Here is a 27,072-nt window from a genome sequence, read left to right as displayed (position 1 = left end):
GAAGACACGTGGCGGAGGATCAAGACCACGGCGCCAGAAGGTTAGAAGGAGGCAGGGCAGGAAGGACCCGGCCAGGAACGAGCACACAGGTACCAGCCCTAAAGAGCGTGGCAGAGCCCAGGGTCACCCCGAGAAGAAAGACGAACGCACTGCAGGGACGGGGCATCACCGGGGGAGCCCACGATATAGCGCGCCCAACTCAGAGGGCACAAGGGAAGTGCGCCAAAATCAAACAGCGTCAGGAGAGGCAGGGGGACAGCGCTGGATCCACCACCAAAGAGCGAGGGGGCGGACGCAAGCAGTCCCCAGTCCCACACAAATAAGGAAGAGCAGGATAACACTCCAGGCAGCCCCAGAAACCAAGGGGGGACCCGCTATCCACAATCAAAAGCGAGAGAATGTGTGCGCAAGCAGGATACGCGATGGCGCCAGTGCAATTCCTACCCAGACCAGGAGAACCATTAATGAAATGGGAGGACTGGAGGGAGTACATAGACAACTATATAGGAGTATTGGAAGACGAAAGTGAGGAGGTGTTCAACCCCAAGAGAAAAAAACGAATCCTACTACTCAACCTAGGTCCCGAGGGCCTGAGAATATACAAGAGCCTGGTGCCAAAGGAAAGAGGGAGCACGGACGACAACGTGTACGCCCATGCCATCGATGACCATAACGAACATTACAGGCCAGCAGTGTGTGTGTCGGTGGACAGATTTAATTTCCAGCAAAGGAAACAACGCCCAGGCGAGACAGTGGAAGAATATGTGGCTGCCCTGAAGAGACTGGCGTCCACATGCAAGTACGACAATTGGGAAGAAGAGTTCATCAAGGACCAAGTGGTGATGCACACCACGTGCAGAGCCGTGCAAGACAAACTGTGGGCCAGTGGAGACACCACCTTGAAAGAAGTGATGGTGATCGTCAAAAGAGCAGAACTGGCAAGCAGGAGTGCGGAAGCAACGAGAAAGGAGACCGCGGCCACCGCCATGGTGAACAGAGTAGACGATGAAGAGCCGCGCAGAGAATACAAGTACAGAGGAGCGGTGGCGAAAGGACCCAACAAATGGAATGGCAACCCAGGCCCGCCGGGAAAACTAGCGGGAAGCAACAAGAGGTCGTGCTACAGATGCGGGAGCTGGTCCCACGAGGCGCACGACAGAAAATGCCCAGCATTCCGCGCAAAATGTATGTACTGCGGAATTGTGGGACACTACGAGAAAGTGTGTCGTAAGAAGGCATCGAAGAGCGTAGTGAAGTATGTGGGGCAGGACAGTGAAGAACAAGAGGAGGACGCAGGTGAAGATGTCGTCACAGTCATTTATATCGAGAAACAAGTACTAGAGGTGGATGGTCGAGTGATGAGTGTCGATGGCAAGAGGACAATGAAACCGGTCCTGGAGATGTCGATAGGAGGAATACCGATAAAGGTGGTGGCGGATACGGGCTCGCCCTACACCATAATCCAGAGAGCGGTATGGGAGGAGTGTTTCGCGCCAAACCTTGGCCCGGACCTGGAGAAGCTAGACATCCGCCCCGTGACGTACAATGGGGACCGAATACCCATGGCAGGGTTTAGGCCATTGCATTTCAAGTTCAGAGGCCAGTCTGCGTTCTGCAAACTCTACATATCGGAGAGAGGACCCTCGGTCCTAGGATGGCTTGATCAAGGTGACCTGGGCATCAAGCTGGATCCGGGGGGCAAGGAACAGATACTACTCACAGAACTGGAACCCTGGCCTGACCTAGAAAAGTGGAGAGGAGAGTACCCCAAGGTGTTCGGAGGCACGGTTGGAAGGATGGAGAAATTCGCACACAAGATAATTCTGAAGGAAGACGCCGTGCCGGTCGCCCACAAAGTGAGGAATGTACCATTGGCAGTGAGAGACGCGGTGCAAGAGGAACTACAAGATCTGGAAGGGAAAGGAATCATCGAGCCCATCACATGTGCTGAGTGGCTTGCGCCCCTGGTAGTAGTGATGAAGCCAAGCGGGAAGGTCAGGTTGTGCGTCGACCTGCGCGAGCTGAACAAGAGCATCGTGGTGGAGAAGTTCCCCTTGCCCAGGATCGAAGAGATGTTGGCTAGAACCAAGGGGGTCAAATGGTATTCCACTGTAGACTTGACCTCCGCCTACCACCAGATTGCACTTCACCCGGAAAGCCGAAAACTCACTTCGTTCATCACCCCGTTCGGGTGCTACCAGTTCTGCCGCATGCCGTTTGGGCTGGCATCGGCGGCTGCGGTGTTCCAAAAGTTACTGCACCAACTGTTTAAGGACACTGATGGCGTCCAGTATTTCCAAGATGACATCTTGGTGATGGGACGAGACAAGCTGGATCATGACAACAAACTTGGGAAGGTACTAAAGATCCTCGAGAGTAAGGGCCTCACGGCCGAATGGTCCAAATGCCGGATAGGAATGGAGTCTGTGACTTACCTAGGGCCCGAAATCGGGGTGCGAGGGGTTACCCCGAAAGCAGACAATGTGAGAGCCATTTGCAAAGCCCCACCGCCCTCCAGCAAGGAAGAAGTCCGATCGTTCCTCGGAATGGCGGAATATTACAGTAAGTTTGTGCAGCATTTCGCCTCCAAAACCCACCACATGAGACTGCTGACAAGAGACAACACAGAGTTCAGCTGGTCGAAGGATGCACAAGGCGAATTCAACATCATAAAGAGAGAAGTGGCTGGAGCGGTACCGCTGCAAGGATATGACCCCCAGGGCAACACGGTGCTCACCACCGACGCCAGCGACAAAGGGCTGGGAGCTGTCCTGATGCAAGATCGAGGTCAAGGGAGAATGGAAACGATCAGTTTTGCCTTCCGCACGCTGAGCGAAACCGAAAGAAAGTACAGTGTGATCGAAAAAGAAATGCTGGCGGTAGTGTGGGCCATGACCAGATTCAGGCAGTTCTTGTGGGGCACACGGTTCCTGTTGAGAACAGATCACAAACCCTTACTGAAGGTGCTAACGTCCACTGGACACGCGAGTGCTACGCCCAGAATCGCAAAGATGTCGCTCAAACTGCTAGAATTTAGATATGACGTAGAACACATCCCCGGCAGCAAGAACAGGGTGGCTGACTATCTGAGTAGAGCAGCGGCCATGGACCAGAGCGGAGAAGACCAAGCATGGACGGAAGAGATGGTGGCACTTACGGGAGACCAAGAGAAGACCATAGGACATCAGGAGTGGAAGGAAGCATATGGAGAGGACCAGGTCATGGTAGAAGTGAAGGCGTGCATCACAGGAGGATGGCCAGACAAGAGACAAACCCGGGGGCACCTCAAACCATATTTTGAAGTCAGAGAAGAGTTGTCGATGGACGACCTAGGAGTGTTTGTTTACAGAGGGGAGAAAGTCATCCCCCCAGCAGGAATTGTCCCCAAACTATTGGACATGCTCCATGAAGGACACTTGGGGATAGGAAAATTGAAATTGAGAGCCAAACAAAACTACTGGTGGCCAGGGATGGACGTAAGGGCCGAAAGGCATGTCAGGGAATGCCCACAGTGCCAAGGGGCAGACAAGACACTCAAACCACTACGCCCAGCTCTTGGAAAGTTCGAGCTCCCGAGGAACCCATGGGAGGAATTATCAGTGGACATCCTAGGCCCGATACTGGACACACAAGGGATCCAAAAGTACGTATGTGTCCTAATGGATAGATACTCCAAGTGGCCGGAGCTGAAAATAGATGAGGTGATGGACACGGAAACGATCATTAAATTCCTGGCTGACACATTTGTGAGGGAAGGCATCCCCAAGTCCATCTTAAGCGACAATGGCCCCCAGTTCAAGTCAGAGAAATGGAAGGAGTTCATGCAGAGAAACGGCATATCAGTGAAGCACACGTCAATATATCACCCGGCTGGAAACGGACTGGTGGAAAGATTTAATAGAGTGGTGATGGGGTCCGTCCAAGCAGCTATCTCCAACAACAAGGACTGGGAAAAGGAGATATGGCACTTAGTTTGGGCATATAGGATTACCCCCACAGGAACAGGGTACAGCCCCTTCCAGATACTAAGGGGCCGTGAACCTTTCACCCAAGACAATCGAGTATGGAAGGAAAAGACTATAGTGAGTGAATGGTCCCCTGCAGTGGTACGAGCTAACTTGGAAAAAGCGCAAGCCATTTACTCAAAGCACTACAACAGCCGGAAGAATGTGAAGGACACAAGATTGTAAAAAGGAGAATGGGTGCGAGTTAAGTTGGCCACCCTGCAAAGGAAAGGAGACAGCAAGTACAGCAAACCCATGCAAGTTGAGGAAGTGCTGGGCAGAGCAGCTCGGCTAAGTGATGGGAACGTGTGGTCATTGGATCGCATGGCAAGATGCAACAAAGTGCTTAGCTGGGACCGAGTTGGGGCAAACCTGGAAAGCGAGGAGGAAGAATTAGGCGAACAAGGACATTCAGAGACAGAACCGGAGGAGAGGAACCAAGAACAGCAAGAAGAGAGGTCTGGCGACACCAGCCAGGCAAGGGGGAGTGAAGGCAACCGGGACAGGAGAGAAAGTGGTGCGAACGCATCAGGAAGGGAAAGGAGTGATGAAGAAACTCAGGAAGGAGGGACCCTGTCTTCCCCAGTGAGACTAACCCAGAGGGGGAGAGCGGTGGTCAAGCCATCCTGGTTCCGAGACTTTGACATGAACGGCGGACTGTGAGTTAACAGTTTCTGTTATTGGGAAAAAAGGGGAGATATGTAGAGGCGCAGTCTAGTGTACGCACGTCACGTACCGACGTGACGTGCGGTGACAATGCCCAGGCTGCGCGCGCAGCTTGCAGTGAGTGGCGCAGAAGCCGGCTAGAGATACTGGCGGCTCGGCGCTCTTTAGAGTTGAAGAGAAATAAACACAACGTGTAACCTCTATCTCTGGCAGAGTCATTATTGATGGTAATCACTACTTTACAACACTGTCTGTCAGCACATAGTCTGTCTTTGGTTCCAATGCCTTAGGACTCATGGAGTACCAGCTGCTGCAGGCAGCCTGACTCCATTCTGTCTGTCAGCACATGGTCTGTTTTGGCTTCCATGGTTTTGGACTCGTGGGTGGAATATAAACTGCTTCATGCAGCCTGACTCAACTCTGTCAACACACAGTCTGTCTTTGGTTTCCATGCCTTAGGACTCATGGAATATCAGCTGCTTCAGGCAGCCTGACTCCACTCTGTCAGCACACAGTCTGTCTTTGGTTTCCATGCCTTAGGACTCATGGAATATCAGCTGCTTCAGGCAGCCTGACTTCACTGTCAACACACAGCTGTCTTTGGTTTCCATGCCGTAGTACTCATGGAATATCAGCTGATGCAGGCAGACTGACCCCACTCTGTCTGTCAACAAAAAGTCTGTCTTTGGTTTCCATGCATTAGGACTCGTGAGTGGAATATCAGCTGCTGCAGGCAGCCTAATGCCACTCTGTCTGTCAGCACACAGTCTGACTTTGGCTTCATTAACTTAGTACTCATGGAATATCAGCTGTTGCAGGCAGCCAGACTCCACTCTGTCAGCACAGGTCTGTCTTTGGCTTCCATGCCTTGGGACTCGTGGGTGGAATATCAGCTGCTTCAGGCAGCCTGACTCCACTCTGTCAACACGCAGTCTGTATTTGGTTTTCATGCCTTTGGACTCATGGAATGTCAGCTGCTTCAGGCAGCCTGACTCCACTCTGTCAACACACAGTCTGTCTTTGGTGTCCATGCCTTAGGGGTCATTGAATATCAGCTGCTTCAGGCAGCCTGACTCCACTCTGTCAGCACACAGTCTGTATTGTTTTCCATGCCTTAGGACTCATTGAATATAAGATGCTGCAGGCAGCCTGACTTTTCTCTGTTTGTCAGCACACAGTCTGTCCTTGCTTTCTATGCCTTAGAACTCATGGAATATCAGCTGCTGCAGGCAGCCTAATGCTACTCTGTTTCTCAGCACACAGTCTGTCTTTGGTTTCTATGCCTTAGGACTCATGTAATATCAGCTGCTGCAGGCAGCCTGACTCCACTCTGTCTGTCAGCACACAGTCTGACTTTGGCTTCCATAACTTAGTACTCATGTAATATCAGCTGCTGCAGGCAGCCTAATGCTACTCTGTTTGTCAGCACACAGTCTGTCTTTGGTTTCTATGCCTTAGGACTAATGTAATATCAGCTGCTGCAGGCAGCCTGACTCCACTCTGTCTGTCAGCACACAGTCTGACTTTGGCTTCCATAACTTAGTACTCATGTAATATCAGCTGCTGCAGGCAGCCTAATGCTACTCTGTTTCTCAGCACACAGTCTGTCTTTGGTTTCTATGCCTTAGGACTCATGTAATATCAGCTGCTGCAGGCAGCCTGACTCCACTCTGTCTGTCAGCACACAGTCTGACTTTGGCTTCCATAACTTAGTACTCATGTAATATCAGCTGCTGCAGGCAGCCTAATGCTACTCTGTTTGTCAGCACACAGTCTGTCTTTGGTTTCTATGCCTTAGGACTAATGTAATATCAGCTGCTGCAGGCAGCCTGACTCCACTCTGTCTGTCAGCACACAGTCTGACTTTGGCTTCCATAACTTAGTACTCATGTAATATCAGCTGCTGCAGGCAGCCTAATGCCACTCTGTTTGTCAGCACACAGTCTGTCTTTGGTTTCTATGCCTTAGGACTCATGTAATATCAGCTGCTGCAGGCAGCCTGACTCCACTCTGTCTGTCAGCACACAGTCTGACTTTGGCTTCCATAACTTAGTACTCATGTAATATCAGCTGCTGCAGGCAGCCTAATGCCACTCTGTTTGTCAGCACACAGTCTGTCTTTGGTTTCTATGCCTTAGGACTCATGTAATATCAGCTGCTGCAGGCAGCCTGACGCCACTCTGTCTGTCAGCACACAGTCTGACTTTGGCTTCCATAACTTAGTACTCATGTAATATCAGCTGCTGCAGGCAGCCTAATGCCACTCTGTTTGTCAGCACACAGTCTGTCTTTGGTTTCTATGCCTTAGGACTCATGTAATATCAGCTGCTGCAGGCAGCCTGACTCCACTCTGTCTGTCAGCACACAGTCTGACTTTGGCTTCCATAACTTAGTACTCATGTAATATCAGCTGCTGCAGGCAGCCTAATGCCACTCTGTTTGTCAGCACACAGTCTGTCTTTGGTTTCTATGCCTTAGGACTCATGTAATATCAGCTGCTGCAGGCAGCCTGACGCCACTCTGTCTGTCAGCACACAGTCTGACTTTGGCTTCCATAACTTAGTACTCATGGAATATCAGCTGCTGCAGGCAGCCTAATTCCACTCTGTCAACACACAGTCTGTCTTTGGTGTCTATGCCTTAGGACTCATGTAATATCAGCTGCTGCAGGCAGCCTAATGCCACTCTGTCTGTCAGCACACAGTCTGACTTTGGCTTCCATAACTTAGTACTCATGGAATATCAGCTGTAGCAGGCAGCCAGACTCCACTCTGTCAACACACAGTCTGTCTTTGGTTTCCATGCCTTAGGGGTCATTGAATATCAGCTGCTTCAGGCAGCCTGACTCCACTCTGTCAACACGCAGTCTGTATTTGGTTTTCATGCCTTTGGACTCATGGAATGTCAGCTGCTTCAGGCAGCCTGACTCCAGTGTCAGCACACATATCTGACTGACTACCACTCCTAAAGCTTTGCGCTTGAACCTGGCTGTGCGTACACATGCATTGGTCTACATTAGGTGTAACATCTGTTAAGCCTTGAAATGGCTTTATGCCACATGCATGTATTCTGGCCCTAATATCACCTCTTCCAATGCTCATGTTCTCCTGGTGTAGTGTATATCATAGCTAGCTTGCCTCGAGCCTCGATGTGGGTTCTTTGTGCACTTATGTTGCGCTCCTTCTTTGTCTTAAAAATAATTCGCCTACAGTTTGGTTGCGTTCTGTGTTTGGTTTTTTTCATTCACTTTGTGGTGTTTTACCCTTTTAGTAATGTGTGTGCTTTGTATCATTTTAAGCCCCTTCATCCCTTATCTCTTCTCCACCCTCTACACTCTTGCATTTTAATCAGCTTCAGGAAAGGACTGGGGTCTCTATAGATTGGCAGGGAGGGATGGAGAATTGTTCTGTCGATAAAACTTAGGAACCCTCTCCTCGAACCCGTGCTAGAGATCACATCCCATGAATCAAACGGAATGGCAAACAGTTATGTTATGTTACATGAATTTGAAATGCGCACAGATACTCATGAGTGTCCCGGCGCGATGCCCAGCAGAGTATGAAAAATGAACTTTAAGCAAAAAAAATGTTTTCAGTTTCCTCTTGAAAGCCACTGGATCCTGAAAATTATGCAGGGCAAGAGGAAGGGCCTTCCAAGCAACAGCGGCCTTCACAACAAAGGAGCTGCCTCCTAACCTCTGATACTTAAAGCAGAGCAAAGTGTAGGGACATGGACCGCAGGGGTCGCGAAGGAACATAAAAGGAAAAACGTTTCTGCAAATAAAGAGGACCACACCATGAAGAGCACAATGGGCCAGAACCAAAGATTTAAATTTAACTCTCTCCATCACGGGGAGCCAATGAAGTGATCGCAACTGATGGTGAACGCTGTTGCTAGCCGAAATGCCCAATAAAAGTCTGGCTGCCTTATTTTGAACCACCTGGAGCTTCTTCAACAGGTAGCCCGGAGTACCAACATAGAGCATAGTCCAGCCACAACAAAATCAGTGCACAAGTAATCGTTTCCCTCGCTGCCTGAGGTAGGATAGGAAAAACATTTCTAAGAGAAGGCCGAAACAGCAACCAGCCACCTTCTTAATGTGTGTGGAAAAGGAGAGACTCTCATCAAATGATACCCCCAGATTTTTAACAGGCTTCCCTGTGGAGGTGGGCAAGGGGAACTCAGGAGCCCAGAGCTGCTCTCGGTAGTTAGAAGGAAATTTGCCAAATAGAAGAATCTCAGACTTCTCTTCATTGCACTTGAGCTGTGAACCCGCCAACCATTTAAAAATAGAAGATAGACAATGTTGGACTGATAGACAAGAGTCCGCATTTTTATCCCAGGTAAAAAGCAGCTGGGTGTCATCCGCATAGGCCATCACCTTGGCCCCTGACCCCTCCGCCAGATATATCAGAGGAGTGACATAAACATTAAAGAGAAGGGGGCTAAGAGAAGATCTCTGGGGGACTCCAGTTGTCACTGACTGAGGGGAAGAGGACGGTGGAAGCCAAGTCTGCTCGCCCCGCCCCTCCAAGAAGGACCTGAGCCAGCCCCAAACAGCACCTGACACCCCGATCCCGGCCAGTCACGCCAGGAGAAGTGAATGTGGGACCGCGTCGAACGCCACCGAGAGGTCAGGCAAAATTAATGCTGCTCTCCCGCCAGCATCCAAACAGTGTGATCTTGCTTCTCCTTAAGGAGGGAAGCTACGGGGTGATGTGATTGACACATAACACTTTTCATGTAAACATGTCCATGTTACTTGCAGTCGGTTAATACAACCTGCGTTTTAAGTAGTTCTCTCAGGTAGAGGTAAGTATATGTCTGGTCCTGTCCTTCAGGTGGGTTTGGTCTTTGGTTTAGTTCTAGTCTCCGGTTGAGTTCAGGCCTTTGGTTTCTTTCTTGGTCTAGTATTTCCTGGACATGTTTTGACGCTTTCCTTTGATTCATTTCCAAACTTTAGATTTGAATTTTGGTTGGTTTCTGTACAATGATCAGTAACAGCTCTGTAACTTTTTTCTTGTCTATTCTGCTTTAGTTTGTTTCTATTACTTCAAGTTTGTTTTTATTTTGGTATTTTCCATTTTGATGCAACAGGTTTGTTGGATTTTGTTTCTTCCCCATGGGGCTTGGAGTACACAATGACTTTACACTGACAAATGGGCCACCAAAGAAAAATCAAGCTAAATCCTCCGGTGGGTTTTACTGCAAGAAACAGAAAATATTAAAGTAGATCACTTTAAATGTGTTTTCAAATTTCATATGGGACATTAGTCTAAATGCCAAGTTGCCTCGGGATCTACTAGAGATTAGGATCATGCCCCACTGCCAATTGTGCCAACTTTCCACAGGCAATAACTGTCACTACCACAGCAGAGATTTTCAAGTTTTCCAGAAAGGCACTCATAGGCATCTATTGGGGTCGTAAAAGAATCACATAAAAAAGCATACATGCATTTTCTGTGGGTTTCACCCAGAAACCATTTTCGAAATTAATTCCTGGCGTCATTCCTACCAGACACTCAAACATGTCCCTCTATTTGAAGTGGTCTTGTCTTTTAATTGTGTTCCTATTTTAGGTTATGTTTTGGGTGTTTATTTCACCTTCTGGCGATTTTCAAAGCCACATTCAATTAACAAGATCTATTCCGAGTTAGGTTCTATTCTTAGGTTTCCCTTTGTTATTTCAGTGTGTCATGCACTTTGATTTCTGTTTGATCACTCGTTTAGTTTAAGTTTATCCCTATGTATGTTAGAGTTTTGTTCTTTGGCTTTGTGCCATTTGTAAATGTGTTTCTTCGTATCTCTTTAGTGTAGTTCTGATCATTGGCTAAACTTTGTGCCTGCCTTTTGTTTATTTGCTTTCATTTGAGTTTTTCATTTTGTTCTGATGTATTTTGGTATTGACCTGTGTATGATCCATTATCAATGTTTGTCGGAGGTTGTTTTTTTTTTATCTCACTGGGTTTAATCCTTTGGGTTGTATTATGTTCTTTCTTTAATTTTTGCCATTTATAATTGACTAACTACAGCATTTTATTGAAGTACTGAGACTTGTCCCTCTGGTTGCGCAATGGTCTTTGGTTAGGTCTGGTGCTTTTTCCTGCTTCTGCAATTTGTTAAGTTCCTTTGTATTTTTACCTACTCTCCCCCTCCTTCTCAGTGTTTACAGAGGGTCATATCTTTGGTGGTTTTGTTTTGTGCTATGGTTTTCTTTCCATTAGGTCCCTTAATGTTGTCCAGTCTTCTTTCTTTGGCAAACTATTGTTTTCTGCTCAAATATTTTCAATACATTTGCTTGGCCTTGTCCCTTTGACTTTGTTATGACATTTGGTTTGTTTCTGCACACTGGTTTAGTTTCTGTGTTCCTGATTGGTCATTGCTGCTCTTTTTTTTAACCCAAAAAGCCAACATAGTCCTTCATCCTTTTACAGTTGATAAACTTTGTATCAATACATTGGGTGATGTTAAAACCAACCATTTCAGCGAAATGACAGAAGTGCGACATAAGCTCTAGCTAAATAACAGGCGAACAACCATTACAACGCAACTATTACAACGACATACCATTACCACGCAACTATTACAATGCAAGTCATTACAACGACTTGCGCTGGGGGGCGCTCTAGGATAGGGAATAGTTTAATTTACTATCCAACACCTTCCCTACTATCCACGGGGACTGGAGTTGGGATAGTAAATTAAACTACTCACTGTCCAGCACCCCCCCAACGCAAGTCGTTGTAACGACTTGCGTTGTAAAACTTGCGTGGTAAAGGCATGCGTTGTGAAAGCATGCGTTGTAATGACATACATCCAAATAACAAGACTATTATTTTTCACTGCTTGGTTTATGTCACCTGGCCTGCTACTCCCTAAAACATTTTGCAGCTCTTGTCTTTTCTTCCTTTGCTTCTTCACTGTACTCGATTTTGCCCTGTGCTTTGTTATCCTTCTTATTTTCTGCCTGTCTGTTCAGTACTTTCGCGACATATTCTGCGCCAAGTCCTCTTTGCAGAGTATGTCTCGTTGGGTAATATCTGTTCCTTGTATTTGTTTAAATCCTTTATATGAGACATAGGGCCTTATCTACAACAAAGTAACGCAGGACGGTGCAGCAGCCATTTGGCTGCACCGCGCTGCGTTACTTTGGAAGCAAAGGGATGCGTCATATCTACAACGATATGACGCAGCCCTTTGCTTTCCCCAGCGCTGGTGCACAATGGGCTGTCATGCGCCGACGCAGGCACCTTTGCACCATGGTGCAAGGGTGCCTGTGTCACGAGGATGACTGTTTTTGTGCAGGAAGGAAAACCTTCCTGCACAGAAACAATCAGAAGAGGTGTTTTCCTTTTTCAATTTGTGCTGCACAATGCAGCACGCATAGAAAGAGGAAAACATTTGAAGAAATTAAAACATTTCTTCTCATTGCACCCCCCCCTAAGCCTCACCTGGGCAGGAGTAGCATTCTGGCGCATTTCCAGGTTTACAATTTCTCATAGATCTGGAAATGCGGCAGAAACCATGGGTGTAGCGTGGGAACACCCACAGCAACACCCATGGCACGCCCCTTTCACACAAAGTGCTGTGTATAAACGGCCCGTATTTACAAAAGCCATACAGGGTGGCTTTACGTGTCCTTGTAAATATGGGGCAGCAAGATGCACCCCCGGTGCATCACAAAAAGTGATGCACCGGCGGCGCACGGGGCTTGTAAATACGCCCCATAATCTTTTCAGGTGTTGTACGTCCTTAGCATGCTTTAGAGTAAACCTGCAAGAAAAAAAATCCAGCTATTGGGTTGCACAGACATCTCACAATTTCTGATTTTGTATCATTCAGGCTTTTCGTGCAATTTTAGTTCTTTCAAGACTTTTTTTCCAGCACAAATAAAAATAAAAAGTCTTGTAGGAACTATGCAACTGGATGCATGCGTGGTCACGTGCTGCGATATCAACGTTCACCGCTAGACTCTAGAAACTGCATAGAGAATATATTAAGCTGGTGCAGCGATACTTTTGGACTCGAGGCCGCCCCTCACATACACATCTACATGCAAATACTTCCTATGTGTACAGCACAAATAGTTCACAAGAGTTGTGCCTTTTACTCAAGGAAAAATGTGCATTTTCACTCAGGTGTCACGGCCCCAAACCCTTTCCTGAACAACGAACTTCAGAGAATCCAGGAAACTCAGGAATCTGCACAGAAGCTATGGACATACACTTTATTTCAGTAATACAGCAGAAGTAGTTTAAGAAACAAGTTTTAGCTCCACAGATGCCCATTGTTATACTCATATTTTTCTAAATGTATGCCAACTAGTTGGATACAGGTGGCATTATAATCAACAGTGAGGGGTGTACTTGGCCTTCTCTGCATGGTCACCCCAAACCTTTTGCCTTCCTCACTCCTATTTTTGCTAAATTGGCTTTTGTTGACCTTAGGACTCTGCACTTTACCACTGCTAACCAGTGCTAAAGTGATTTTACTCACTCCCTAAAATATGGTAAAATTGGCTTACACCTGATTGACATATTTAATTTACTTATAAGTCTCACTAAACTGGTATACCATATACAAAGAGCTGGTAAAATAGATGCTACTAGTGGGCCTGCAGCAGTTACTGTGCGATGCACTTAAATAGCCCCTTACAAAATGTCTCTGGCCTGCCATTGCAGAATGAATGCAGTTTTAAATTGCCAATTTGACTTGGCAAAATGACCCCCTGGCTAAGCCTTACTCCCCCCTCTTTAGGTACATATAAGTCACCCCTAAGACAGGCCGTAGACATTTTTCACAACTGAGAGATCTATCTGTTCCATAGGATAACATTGGGTTGCCTTATTACATTTATTTAGTGCTACATTTTGATTGACAGCAGGTAAGGATTTCATGGTTAGTGTCTCAGAAATTATAATTTATAATCCTCTTTAATGGCCAAGTTGGATTTTAAGTCACAGTTTTGAAAATGCAGCTTTTGGAAAGTTCTCATTTTCCTCCTTAACTATTTGGAGCCTGCAGCCTGTTCCTGGGTCATATGACTAGGTGCAATTGGGAGTTGGGCTTTGTTTATTCCTCCCAGCCAGCCACATATTATAGGTGTTAGGTGTGTTTGGATGGGCCATCACTGGCAGAATGGGGTGGGGTCAATGCTGGCACAGCCCCGCTTGCAAATCCATAGGCTGTGCCATTCCTTCTCACAAATGACTTCCACCACTGCATTGTTAATGCAGCCAGGTTAGAGCCATAGCAGGGGAGGGGGGACATTCCAAGTCCTACAGAGTGAATTCTCTAGAAACTTTTCCTTCAAAGAAGGGACCAAGTCTGAAGGTAAGAAGCGACTGGACCCAATCCACATTCTTGTATACGACCCGCGCTTCAATGCGGCTGGTCGCATTTTTCAACTTTAACACAGTCTTGCACAACTAGATGTTCGTGGTGGGGGCTTTGATCTTTTAGGTGCTAGTTTTTTTTTTTCACAACCAATTTTATTGAGCAAATGAACAATAAGAACGTGGCACCCCCAAGACCAGAGATCACCACAACAATTTCGGTACAGTATACAAATGTGGATTATTATTATTATTACAGTAAATCACACAGGTAGTAAATGGTCGAGCATGTGTTAAGAATGGGCTCAGTATATAAAACTCCCTCCAACCCACCCTGTCTCCCAACCCCAACCCCTCCAACACCCAAACACCCACCCCCACCCCCGGACCACACGCGCACAGACATCCATACAGCAGCAAGTGGAGGTGTAGTGCACACAGGGCGTTACAGCCTCGGGCCAGCGATGTCTCTGCCATCAAACGTCCTCCTCTCGCTCCGCCGGGGGATCCTATGACAAACCCCGGTAGTCGGCCCATCGCTTCCAAATTTTGTAATGTTTGCGCGGGCAGCCCCTCGCCTCAAAGATCGGCCTTTCCAGGCCCATGAAATAGTCCAGCCCAGCTCGCCACGCAGACAGGGGGGGGCCCTCACCGCCTTCCATGCCCGGGCCAAGTCCCGCTTGGCAACAACCAGCCCCAAGAGCAGCAGATGACGTTTATAAACGTTCCCACCAATACCATCCATGACGTGCAACAATCCCAGCCGATGGGTGCGGGGAAGGTCCCAGCCCAGGACCTCGGACAGACAACTCCACACACCTCTCCAGAAACCAGACAGCCGACCACACGACCACACAGTATGTATCAGGGACCCAGGCACCGCCCCACAACGCAAACATTCCGGGGAAGCTATCAACCCAGCCCTCCACAGTCGTTCGCGAGTATAATAGGCCCGATGCAAGTATTTAAATTGGATTAGTCGGAGCCGGACAGCAATAGCGGTCCCACGTGGGGATTCTAGCGCCTCCCTCCAATCGTCCTCATCCAGAGGGCCAACATCCACCTCCCATGCCGCCCGAAGAGAGTGTAGGGTAGAGGAGCAATGGGTGACCAGTGTCTGGTAAATCTGAGAAACCTTTCTGTCTCCCAGATCCCCCATAAACACTTTTGCCTCAACCGGGCTGAACTCCGGTAGAGAGTCTAGGTTAGTAATGCTCGGGGTAAGAGCATGGCGCAGCTGCAGGTATCGGAAGAACTGGGACTGAGGCATCCGGAACTCAGTACGGAGTTCCTCGAACGATTTAAGAGTGGTACCGGATATGACCTGGCCCAGCAGCGTGATACCAATGGCTTCCCAGCCCTCAAAGCCGGACAGGGCCGCCAGCTCCGGGAGCAAACCATTGTGCCAGAGCGGCGTCTCAGCCGTCAACTTGCCCCACCAGCCCATGCGGCGCAGGGCCTGCCTCCACACGGCAAAGACCACTCTGGTAACCAACGGCAATGCGTGGCGCAGACGAGCCGAATACAGAATAGTGTGGAGTGTCCGATCCCCCATCAGCGACCGTTCCAAGGCATACGCCGGGTCCCCCCTATCTCCGTACCACCAGTCATTAAGAATAAGCAGGTGGGAAGCCTGATAGTAGGAGAGAAGATCCGAGGTAGCCAGGCCACCACAATAAGTAGACAAGAAGCAAGTTTTCAATGCCACTCTGGCCACACCGCCAGCCCAAAGGAAACGACCGAGCACGGAGTTAACTTGGCGAAACCACTGTTGGCCGATAGGGTACGGGAAATTCTGAAGCTGATATAGGAGACGCGGAAGCGCCACCATCTTAAAGATGGCCGATCGGCCAAAGATGGTGAGGGGCATCCTGGACCAAGTCTTGACATCAGCCTGGACTCGATCCCACACCGGCAGGACTGCACGGGCCCAAGCCACGACTCGCGACTCCGACAGGAATATGCCTAGGTACTTCAGACCATCCGTCGCCACCCTCAGTCCCTCCGCCCAGGGGTCAGTCACAACTCCGCCGCCCAGTACCCACAGGGTCGATTTATTAAGATTGAGTCGAAGGCCCGAGATCTCGCCAAAGACGCGCATGACCTCCAGGACCCGGGGACCCGAGCGTTGTAGGTCGGTGAGAAAGAAGAGGACATCGTCCGCATACAGCGCGATCCTATCCGTGAGGTCGTTATTCCAGACAAAACCGCGCAGCTGAGCGCCCGCCCGTACTCGGGATGCCAGGGGCTCCATCGCAAGGGCGAACAGGTATGGGGACAGTGGGCAACCCTGTCGAGTGCCCCGACCAATTCGAAAGCTCCCGGAGGTGGCCCCGGCCACTCTAACAGAGGCCGTGACGTTAGTGTATAGCAACCGCAGGTACGACAGGAACACTGGGCCGAGGTTAAGGCGGGTCAACAGGGCAAACAGGTAAGCCCAGCTTACAGAGTCAAAGGCCCTGTCCATGTCCGCCAGCAGGAGCGCCGCCTGCTCGTCCCGAGCGCCCATGGCGTCAACCGCCGCCTGCGCCCTCCGAATATTATGACGAGTGGCCCTGTGGGGCATGAATCCGGCCTGGTCAGGATGAACCAGGTCAGTAATAAGGGGCAGCAGCCGGTTCGCCAAGGCCTTAGCCAGGATCTTGGCCTCGATATTTAAAAGAGAAATGGGCCGGTACGAGTCATGTCTGTCCGGCGCCCTGCCCGGCTTCGAGGTGCTAGTTTTTACCTAAAACTTTAAAACTTCATCACTCTGGTTCTACTGATCGGATTTTTGTTATTTTAGTGTCACATCGTTTACTAAAATGTACTCTTTTGCTCTAAAATGGTGTGGGATTTTTCTTGTGTTGTATTTTCACTTTATTACTGCTTGTGTGCTGCATAAAATACTTTACACATTGCCTATTAGTTAAGCCTCGCTGCTTTTGTGCCAAACTATCAGAGAGTTAATCATAGGTTAATTTAGTGACCTTTGTGGCTCACCATGACAATAATTGTGACATTTGCTTGAGCAGAGTTAACACCACACTCAACCAACAACCCAATTTCTCACAGTGAGCATCATACCTTTTTGGCATTTTAATATTTATACAGCCAGGATGCATCACGTGAATCGCACTGTTAAAGACCACTCTGCTTTGCGCTGATTTGCTGTCTATGCTGCATCAATTGCTGTAACACTACTCTGTGTTATTATGTTGTCTCTACCAGAATTACATTTGTTTTTGTGTCTGTAGCACAGTGTGTCTAATTTATTCTGACTTTTTCCATATTCAGGCCATCACCTGCTGCCCTGACCATCAGCATGACGGAACTCAGCGCCGCCGTCACTAAGACCCTCAACAGGACCACACCGGGGATCCAGATATGGAGGATAGAGGTACTGTACAGCATCACTGCTTCACTCAAGACCTGCCTGTAGTCCAGATCCTTGCAGCCACCTGGTCACTAGTGTGGCACTGAAGCCATGTAGCTGACTATCTGTTACACCCACTATCTGCCCTACAACAACAGAACACAGCGGACACACCTCCCTGGCACCATCATGCACAGGGCCGGACTGGCCATAGCGGGCACCAGGTGTTTTCCCAGTAGGCCGCTAGAGTGGGGGGCGGTTTTGGGCCCCTGGGGGGCCATTTTTTATGTTACCGGGGGTCGGCAATATCGGCACCCTGTAACAACATTGGTCAAAACCGGCTCTCGCAAACTGCTTGACTGCACTCCCCCTCACCACATGGGTGGGCCGGCTGAGCAGTTTGCCAGGGCCAGTTTCTGTTCCCAGTTCAGCCCTGATCATGCAGACATCATGGCACCAAACTAACCATTGGCTGAGCTCAACAGCACATCCATAACCTCTCACCAACCATTCAGGAAATGTCTCCTCAAATGTACCAACCCAACCTTCAGTCATGTACTCTGCTAAGAATGGTTCCTGACTGATCACCCCCATAACCCGATCAATGGAAACCTAGGAGCCAGCAGAAGAAACAAACAGCAAAGTCCTTCAGCACACACATCTTTGCAAATAAGGCAAGTCAGTGACACAATCCAGCCGGTTGTTGTTCAGTATGAACCATCGCTAAACAAAAGATGAGTCAGTTTCATCAATGCTAGTCCCACCAATTCAGTCAATTACTAAACAATATTAAACTCAGTGTGTTTCGTTTATGAGGTTTTGGCACAGAGCAGCGCTGCAAGGAATCTTGCTAGGAGTAGTGTGGCTCACTGGTTAGAGGCAGCAGGCCTGCGAGCAGAAGTCAGCCCGGGACCAGGGTTCAATTCCCGACGCGGCAGGGTCGTGGACCTTGGTCAGCGACTTGATAATTCTCGCTTCGGTGCTTACTCTAATCAGGGGTTCCACTCGGCAACTCTGGGCATTAGCTTGCCTAATCTCCACAGCGGCCCCACCAATTCCGGGGATGCCTGGCTCCACCTTGGGGACTCCCAGCAAGGGACCATCCCACAGGGAAAGCCAGGACGGGTTCCCCAGAGTTATACAGCGCCGGGACGCCCCGTTGCTGGGGCAGCTGTGCGCTTTACAAGTATACTACATTTACATTTACATTTACATTTGCTGCACTGCCCTGTGTCAAAAGAAAAGGGCAGGAATGCGCCGTATCTATGAGAAATGCAGCATTCCTGTCCTTTTCTCTTGTACTGGCGCACAATAGGCTGCCGTGCTCCGATGCAGACACCCTTGCTCCAGGGTGCAAGGATGTCTGCGCTGCAGGGATGATTGTTTTTGTGAAGGAAGGGACACCTTATTGCACAAAAACAATCATGAGAGGTCTGTTCCTCTTTCTACGTGTGCTTCAGAATGCAGTACACATAGAAAAAGGAAAAACAAGGCAAAATAAAGGTATTTCTCCCAATTGTGCATCCCTTACGCCTGGGGAGGCATTGGAATCTGATGCATTACCAGGTTTACAAAACCTTGTAAATCTACAAATGTGTCTGGTTTCGGGGATAGTGCATGGAAACACCCACAACAATACCCATGGAATGCCCCTTTCACGCAGAGTAATGCTGGAAAGGGGACCATATTTACTGGCCATAAAAGGTCACGCTGGGTGGCTTTACTGGCCTTGTATATATGGGCCGGCACACTGCACCACCGATGCGTCCAAAAAAGTGATGCACCAGCAACGCAATGGGCTTGTAAATAAGCCTCAGAGTCCACATGTGAGAAGTTGGCCTGGTATATACTGTGCACTATTCTAGTGGGCACCTTGCACCAGTCCAATTGACCCTTTTTGATGGTAGGTTAAAGACTACCTTTATAGAAAGCTATCCTAGTGGTAGCTGCGGAGAGCAGCCTTCAGGTTAAGTCTTGAAGGAATGTAAAGCAGATTGTTTTACCAGTCTATAATCTCGTGAATGACCAAATGAAAGGAGAACCACAACAGGTATATATATAAAATATATGTATTTTTTCTAAACACATCCCTCTAGTCTCTTTATGAGGTTAGAGGCAAAAGTACATCTAGTAAACTTAATAGCACACAGTAAATTAGCACAATATACATTGAGCCCTAGGGGCGTACCAAACCATATATTAAGAAAGTAGTATAAGAACCACGACTGGCACAGACACAAGGCCTAGAGCCTGTAGAACCGCTGGGGCCACCAGGAACCACCCAAGGTAGTGACACAGGGGACCCACGGGCGACGCGTGCAGTGTGTGAACACAGCTGCGAATCACCATTAACTTCTATGGGGAAAGTCGCGGTTGGAAGTTTAAAGATAAAGGACACTTAGAAGAGGATTTGGAGCAAACCCATTTAGAACTAGGAGGTTCTAGAGTCAACACCCACAGGAGCACTGGAGAACTCGAGTTACCTCACCCAGGGAAGCCGGGTGCATAGGTGCCTTTTCGTGTCGGGTTTCATCGTCATTTTCAATGGCGATCTGCTGCAAAAGGCTGCTGGCGTCCAAGAGGAAAGTGTTCAGAGGAATCCAAGCCTGGATCAAGTGGAGAAGTGTGGCTCAATGGTTGGAGCGGCAGACCCTGATGCAGAGGTCTGGCCCGGGACCAGGGTTCAATTCCCTCCTCGGCGGGTCTTGGGCTCAATTTCCTCAGACCTGATAATTCTCGCCTCGGTGTCTATTCTAATCATGGGTCCCACTCTGCAACTCTGGGCAATACAAAGCCAGGAAGGGTTCCACAGCGGTATGCGTACAGCGCCAAGACACCTCAGGGTATAAGTGCGCTATACAAGTACGAATTCATTTCATTTAATTTCTTCAGAGATGTGAAGAACCCGAAAGCAGAGGGGACAGAGTCTGGGTCACTTGCCAGTGACCAGGAGCACGATAAGCGGATGCCCACCTATGTCGGGTGATTTCAGGTGAAGAAGGTGAAGGTTGACTCTTCAGCCACAAGGTCCCGGAAATGCTTGGGAAGTTAATGCACTAGCAAATGTGCACGGTGTCCAGGAATTCCAGTTCCACATCACTTGCGAGGGCTGCGGGTCTCAGCTTTGCTAGGGACTAGTGTCGGCCTTCGAGAAGTCTGGAAATCTTCTTCCTGGCCTGCAAATACTTCAGAGTCCGGCGGGAGCTTCAGAGATGTAGACCGGCAAATGCATTGTTGGTGCCTTTTTGAACCTTGACCCCAAGGGAGATTCTTCCGTCCTCTAATCGTTAGTAGAGCATTGAAGTTCCAGGATTCAGTTTCAGAGTTTCATCCAGGTGTAATCTAAAGTCCTGTTGTCAGGGGTCCCTTACTTATACTAAGAAAAGGGGTTGGACATACTCTGGGGACTCACCTATGAGAGGGTTTGGAAAGAGGGGTAGCTACACCCATTTCCTTTGACCAGATTCACGCCAGAGCAGGGGCTGGTAGCCCCTGCAACCGGTTTGAGCTGGGCTATGCACAGGGACACCAAATGTACCCCCAGTGCTGACTTCAAAGCACTCTCGGAGTGCACCCACCCAGCCCCAATACACAAAAGCCTGTCTGGGAGGTGGTTACACCTCCCTGTGATAGGAAACCTATTGTCCAGACCTCCCCTGCCGGAGTTTCGTCCATCAGCAGGAGGCCAGACTCATGTCTGTGGCTGCAGCATCCATTCTGTGATGCCAGAGCTCTTTTAAACTATTACCGGTTAGACCAGTGTGTACATGTCTCTCCCTCTAGAAGGGTGGAATTCTACCCCCGCTGCCAGGACTGGTGGGGGGAGGGTAGGATTCCAAAGTGTTTGACACCAAACACAACATGTTTCCATGCAGCCATTCCAAAGTTGGCATTTACAGCAAGGCTATAATGCACTTAAGAGTATATGGTCTGGCAGCATCACAGACCAGCTTTAGAGAATAGATTCCGAAAGTGCAGAGGGGTCCTGCTCATGCATGGGCACCCTCTCTCACAAAACCAAGCACTCTGCCTTCAGAATTGATAAGGCCTGCCATAGGAGTGACTGATATATGTGTCAGTGATTTATTTATTTATTTTGGAGCTTTATATAGCGCTGGCCAGACCCGAGGGTATCGGAGCGCTCTACAACATAGGTGTCTTAGGTGTCATCAGTAGCAGTCCTGTGGTGCCATTTTGGAAGGCTTCCCAGGTGTGGCATAATACATTCTGCAGCCCCTAGTAGGCCTCTGGAGTACCTTGCCCTTAGTACATAGTGTACCATATACTGGGGACTCACAAGGGTTCCCCAAGGACCCAAACTGGAGTGTACCTAAAGTACATGCAATCATTTTAGAGAGGAAGCAGCTAGGCTGCGGTCCTGGATAGCAGGGCCCCAGCCAGACTAAAGTCGGAAAACAGTGAAACACCAGCAAAAAGTGGGGTTAACCATAGTAAGCAGATCGTACTCTCCTACACTCGGTGACTCGGTGTCTAGATCCGTGACAGGAGACTCAGCTCTGAAAGGGCTTGAGGATTGTACAAATGGGACCAAACAATCCTTACATAACATATTATCTTTTAAAAATGGTGTGGCTTAGCGTGTTGTACATAAGTAGTGTCTATCAAATTCCATCTAAAGCAACTACCTTATACAAGACATCTAAGTCACAGTTTAGGCCTTGATACTTTCCATGTTCAGCGGGCTAGCATCCGTTTTACAGGTGCACCACGCAAGGTGGGTCTTACAGCCCTTCCAATGTCCTTTTCACTCAGCAGCACAGCTAGTGACCGGAACTAGAACCTGCATCCACGTTTCAACTATCCTGTATTCCCTCAGTAGATTTGCCTTTGAGCCAATTGGGTCACTTTGTGTTAAACTTGTGAGGAATGCCACAACCCAGATCTTCCAGCTGCGACTGTACAGCGAGAGCGTCCACCATTATAAATAGCTTAGGTGAAGAAGCGCAAACCAAGATGCAGTCATTTTTTATTTTTTGGCTCTCTTTTTTAGAAAGGTTTGCCCTTGTCCTAAAAGTTGCAGTAGCTTCAATTTACTTAATAAGCAAGCTTGACATGGGACCCCCTTGCTCCTGAAATCATCCACAGAAGATCTTGAGTTCTGCAGAATAGAGACTAGGATTTACTGCTGGCTTTTCCCAGAAAATCCCTTTCATTGGTTTGAACAAGTGTTGTCACATTTAGTTCAATATTGTGAGTAGCTGTAGAGTTCTGCACATGAAGTTAATTTTGTCTAAATATTGAGTACATAAACAATGTGCCATCAAAATATCATGGACAAAACATCGAAGACCAACATATCAAGAAGGTATGTGCCTATATGCATGATTATTCTTAACTCCCTACACTCCGTGGGAGTTAAGAATAGTAAATCTAGCCCCGTATCCACCATAGGTCCTACTCCTCCAGAGCACTCATGCACAAGCTGGGATGCTGTCCTTCAAACCACTGCACCAGGGGATGTCAGGAAAGAGGGTGACAAAAAACCATGTCTGAAGTTATGGACAAGACAATACCACTGGAGACTAGGTGGCATATACTATGCATAATGGTAGAGGAGATATGGCTAAGATACCAAAAGTTGTGGCTGATGGTGGTGGCTATGGTAGCCAAGAGGAACATCACCAGGGCCTGGGGGGTGAGCCTCTCTCCAAGGGTGAGGCAATGGAAATCCAACTTGGACTGGTGCTGTGCTGCAGAAAGAGTGTTTCATGAGAGTAGAGGCTGGCCTTGGAAATGGATAAAGGTGTGGGGTCTCTGGGTTGAGTATAGGGGACTCTGAAGATTGTAGAGGCCAGGAAAGGAATGGGAGGGAGCAGGGAGTATCCTCTCCTGTGATCTGATGGTATTATATGTAAGTTACTGTCAACTCGTACGATATCCCTTCTGACCTATGTTGCTTAAGTTAAATGTAAGCGTTGAATTGAAATGTACTGTGCTTACTACTACATAGCCTGTTGTTGTGATACAATACTCTGCGGCTGAGGAAAATTTAATTAAAAAGATGTTTTAAAAAGAATAGTAAATCTACACGTATCTTTAAGCATGCACTCCGAGGCAGTTCAGTATAGTAAATCTACACTTCCCTGTAAGCATGCACTCTGTGGGAGTTAGGAATAGTAAATCTACACTTCCCTGTAAGCATGCACTCTGTGGGAGTTAAGAATAGTAAATATACACTTCCATGTAAGCATACACTCCGTGGGAGTTAAGAATAGTAAATCTACACTTCCCTGTAAGCATGCACTCCGTGGGAGTTAAGAATAGTAAATCTACACTTCCCTGTAAGCATGCACTCCGTGGGAGTTAAGAATAGTAAACACACACTTCCCTGTAAGCATGCACTCTGTGGGAGTTAAGAATAGTAAATATACACTTCCATGTAAGCATACACTCCGTGGGAGTTAAGAATAGTAAATTTACACTTCCCTGTAAGCATGCACTCCGTGGGAGTTAAGAATAGTAAATCTACACTTCCCTGTAAGCATGCACTCCGTGGGAATTAAGAATAGTAAATCTACACTTCCCTGTAAGCATGCACTACGTGGGAGTTAAGAATAGTAAATCTACACTTCCCTGTAAGCATGCACTCTGTGGGAGTTAAGAATAGTAAATATACACTTCCCTGTAAGCATGCACTCCGTGGGAGTTAAGAATAGTAAATCTACACTTCCCTGTAAGCATGCACTCCGTGGGAGTTAAGATTAGTAAATCTACACTTCCCTATAAGCATGCACTCCATGGCAGTTCAGTATAGTAAATCTACACTTCCCTGTAAGCATGCACTCCGTGGGAGTTAAGAATAGTATATCTACGCTTCCCTGTAAGCATGCACTCCATGGGAGTTAAGACTATTAAACACACACTTCCCTGTAAGCATGCACTTTGTGGGAGTTAGGAGCAGTTAATATACACGTGCCTATAAACATCCACAATATTTTTGCTGTGACTAGGTTCTGTCCTATTAGAACCGATTTTGTTGTTGAAATCTGCCCACTAGCAGCATTAAACTCACTGGTTGCATTCTACTCATTAGCTGAATTCCTGTCTGTAGTTGAGTTTGTCTTCACCAATGGGGTTTACACTCCAGTGGATTCCACCTGTAGCTGTGTAGGGTTCTGTTGATGGGTCCAACTTCCATGTGGAGCTAACGTCTGCCCAACACTTAGCTTCTCTGCTGTAACTGAGCTGGGTCCTGCCTGCTTGAAAGATCTGAAACTGCAAATGTGTTCTTCTCAAAAATCTTCTCTGTACTTGAGCTGCAGTTGATTCTAGGTTTGATTAACTTCTTTACGTGTGATCTTTCATCCAGTTTGGTTCCTCTCGTCAGTGTTAATTCTATTTGGGTCCTGTCTTGTTGCAGGTTTATTCTGTATTTTGACTACGTCATTGGTCAGGGGCCCGCCTACAGGTGGGAATTGTCTTGTTAGAACTGCTTCTACAGCTACTTTATGTCCATGTGGTCTAGGATTGACTTTTCTTGCTAGTGGACTTTACTCTATATTTATGTCATGGGATGAATATCTTTCTTCATTGCGAGTTCAGTTTTGTACACTGGTTAAATTCTACTATGTGCATTTCATTTTGAAGTTGTATACTACTGTATCTTAGTTGTGTTCTCCTTAGAATCAGGGTCCTGCTGTGGTGTTGGAGTCCATTTATTAATTCTGTTCTTGGTATTGTGTTGGCTTCCTCTAAAAGATGTAACTCACCCGCAAGTAGCCTTTTATCGTTAAGTTGTACTCTTTCTGTTGGTTGTGTTCTGCCCTGCTGTGGGGCTTTTACCCTTTAGTAGCATGTACATTGTTTTTGTCTATGCTTGTGTTATCTCCTATAGTTGAGACCCACCTTGCTGTTGTTTTTGATTCTGTTTCTGCCTTGCTTATGGATTTGAATTGTCAGTCTTTTTTCAAACGTATTGGGTTCTCTGCTTTAGCTCAGTTCTGCCTTGCTTTCCAAGTTGAGTTTTTGTAGTGCCATATTGTGCTTCACTTTAAATCTATCTTTTATGAAGCTTCTCACTAGCTGTTGGAGTTGCTTCTATGGGGGGATTGTGTTCACCCACAAGGCTGTCTTTAGTACATGTTACTGGATTTGATGTTTTATGTAGATTGTGTGAGTAGGTTGTTCTCTCAGCTGCCAGTTGTACTTCGCTATGACCTCATTCAGTAGTTTAGTCATTGGTTACAAACTGCTTTCTTTTTGGAAGTGATAATGTAATTGTACTATTGAATCAATATGATTCTTTCATGTCAAGAATTTCTTCCTAGATATTGGCATCAGCTAGGCTTTCTATTGCAGCTCCCATGTTTTAGAAGTTAATTCGGCATTTCGATTCTACCTTTCAATTGATTTCTCTTTTGGTGGCTTTGTTTTGGTGTTTGTTTTCATGTTGAGTTCTGTCCATTGGTTGGATTCTCTTCTGAATGTTGTTTTTGCTTTGCTGTTATATTTATCTCTAACATTGGGTTCTTTCTCCACTATGTTCTCACTTGCATCTGAACTTCTTCCTTATCATTGATGCTCATTCAGTAGTTTGGTTTTACGCATCAGTTGAATACTCTCTTGTAGTTGAGTTTCCATCCGTTGTCCCTTTCACATTCATTCTGTAGTTGCCAAGATTCTGCTAGTTAGATTCTCACCTGTAGGGTGTTTTGCCTTTATTTTTTGAGTTGGCTCTACCATAGAAGCCTATCTATGGGCTGGATTCTTTCCTGGTTGACCTTTTTGTTGATTTCTGCTCATCAATTGGATTGTGGGGTTTAGCATTTTTGATGGAGCTGCGTCTATCATAGGGTTCTACCATTCTACTGGTTTCTCTGCCGGTTCTTCATTCTTCTTTCCCCCGGTAGCTGGTTCTGTATGTTTACCGGTTGTATTTTCCCTTGTAATTGGTCTCTGCTTGGCTGTGGGAAACTGGCTTGTATCATTGGATTCTTTCCATCAGTTGGGTTCTCTTCTAAATCAAAGATGTGTGGTGTGATGTTTGCGCATGGTTCTGTAAGTAAGTTCCATCTACCTTCAGTTATGTGTATTTTTATTTTCATTTTTACTATATGACCTGCTTTAGCGGGTTTTTAAATAAAAATTTAGTGAATAGTGATTGCGCTTGTATTCAAGGCATACGGGACCATGGAGGATGTTTGTGGTTTGCAAGGCAAACTGTGGCAGCCTAAGGGATGTCGGTGAGCTATTTTTCTTTATTATTATTTTGTTTTCATTTAATTCCCCAATATTGCTGTTATTGCTGCCACCGATGTACTGGGGTGCACGGCACTCATGCAACATCAGTGCAAGGATTATTTTGAATGGAATCGGCAGGCGCACAGAGTCTGCCTGATTCCAAAATGGCGCCTCCAGGTTTCTGCAGGGTGCGTCCTCGCACTTCCTCCTGGCTTTTGCATCGGGCAAGGAGCATGCTGCAGCAAGAACGGCATTGCCTGGGAAACCATTCGGCTTTATCAGGAAGTTTCTTCTTGTGCCAGTCTGGTTTCTGTGTTTGTGGTTGTCTTGCTGGAGTTAATGCCTTGATCTACATATAGAAGAGGGATGGAAGCACACTGCTTCAACTCCCAGCACAGCTCACCCCGTAACATTATGGTTAATGCAGTTCATTTTAAATGCTTACTTGAGTTTTTGCTAAAGTATTTCACCAAAGTTGGTGCAAGTTAGTGCTGTCAATCACTAGACACAT

The 27,072-nt window shown here is 47.4% G+C and overlaps 1 protein-coding gene across 2 annotated transcripts in view; it reads left to right on the top strand.

Annotated features, from left to right (window-relative positions):
• The window catches only part of VIL1 (villin 1), a 184,702-nt gene that overhangs the window by 10,680 nt on the left and 146,950 nt on the right, over nt 1-27,072 (top strand). For both annotated transcript variants that reach the window (XM_078679240.1, XM_078679239.1), the window contains exon 2: nt 17,282-17,384. In XM_078679240.1, coding sequence (XP_078535366.1) covers nt 17,310-17,384 — 75 coding nt within the window. In that variant the 5' untranslated portion in view covers nt 17,282-17,309. The remainder of the gene's footprint in view (nt 1-17,281; nt 17,385-27,072) is intronic.

This window comes from Lissotriton helveticus, chromosome 3_1, assembly GCF_964261635.1.
Source record: "Lissotriton helveticus chromosome 3_1, aLisHel1.1, whole genome shotgun sequence".
Taxonomy (NCBI): domain Eukaryota; kingdom Metazoa; phylum Chordata; class Amphibia; order Caudata; family Salamandridae; genus Lissotriton; species Lissotriton helveticus.
Note: the sequence above shows the minus strand (reverse complement) of the source record. Positions and strands in the feature narration are given on the sequence as shown.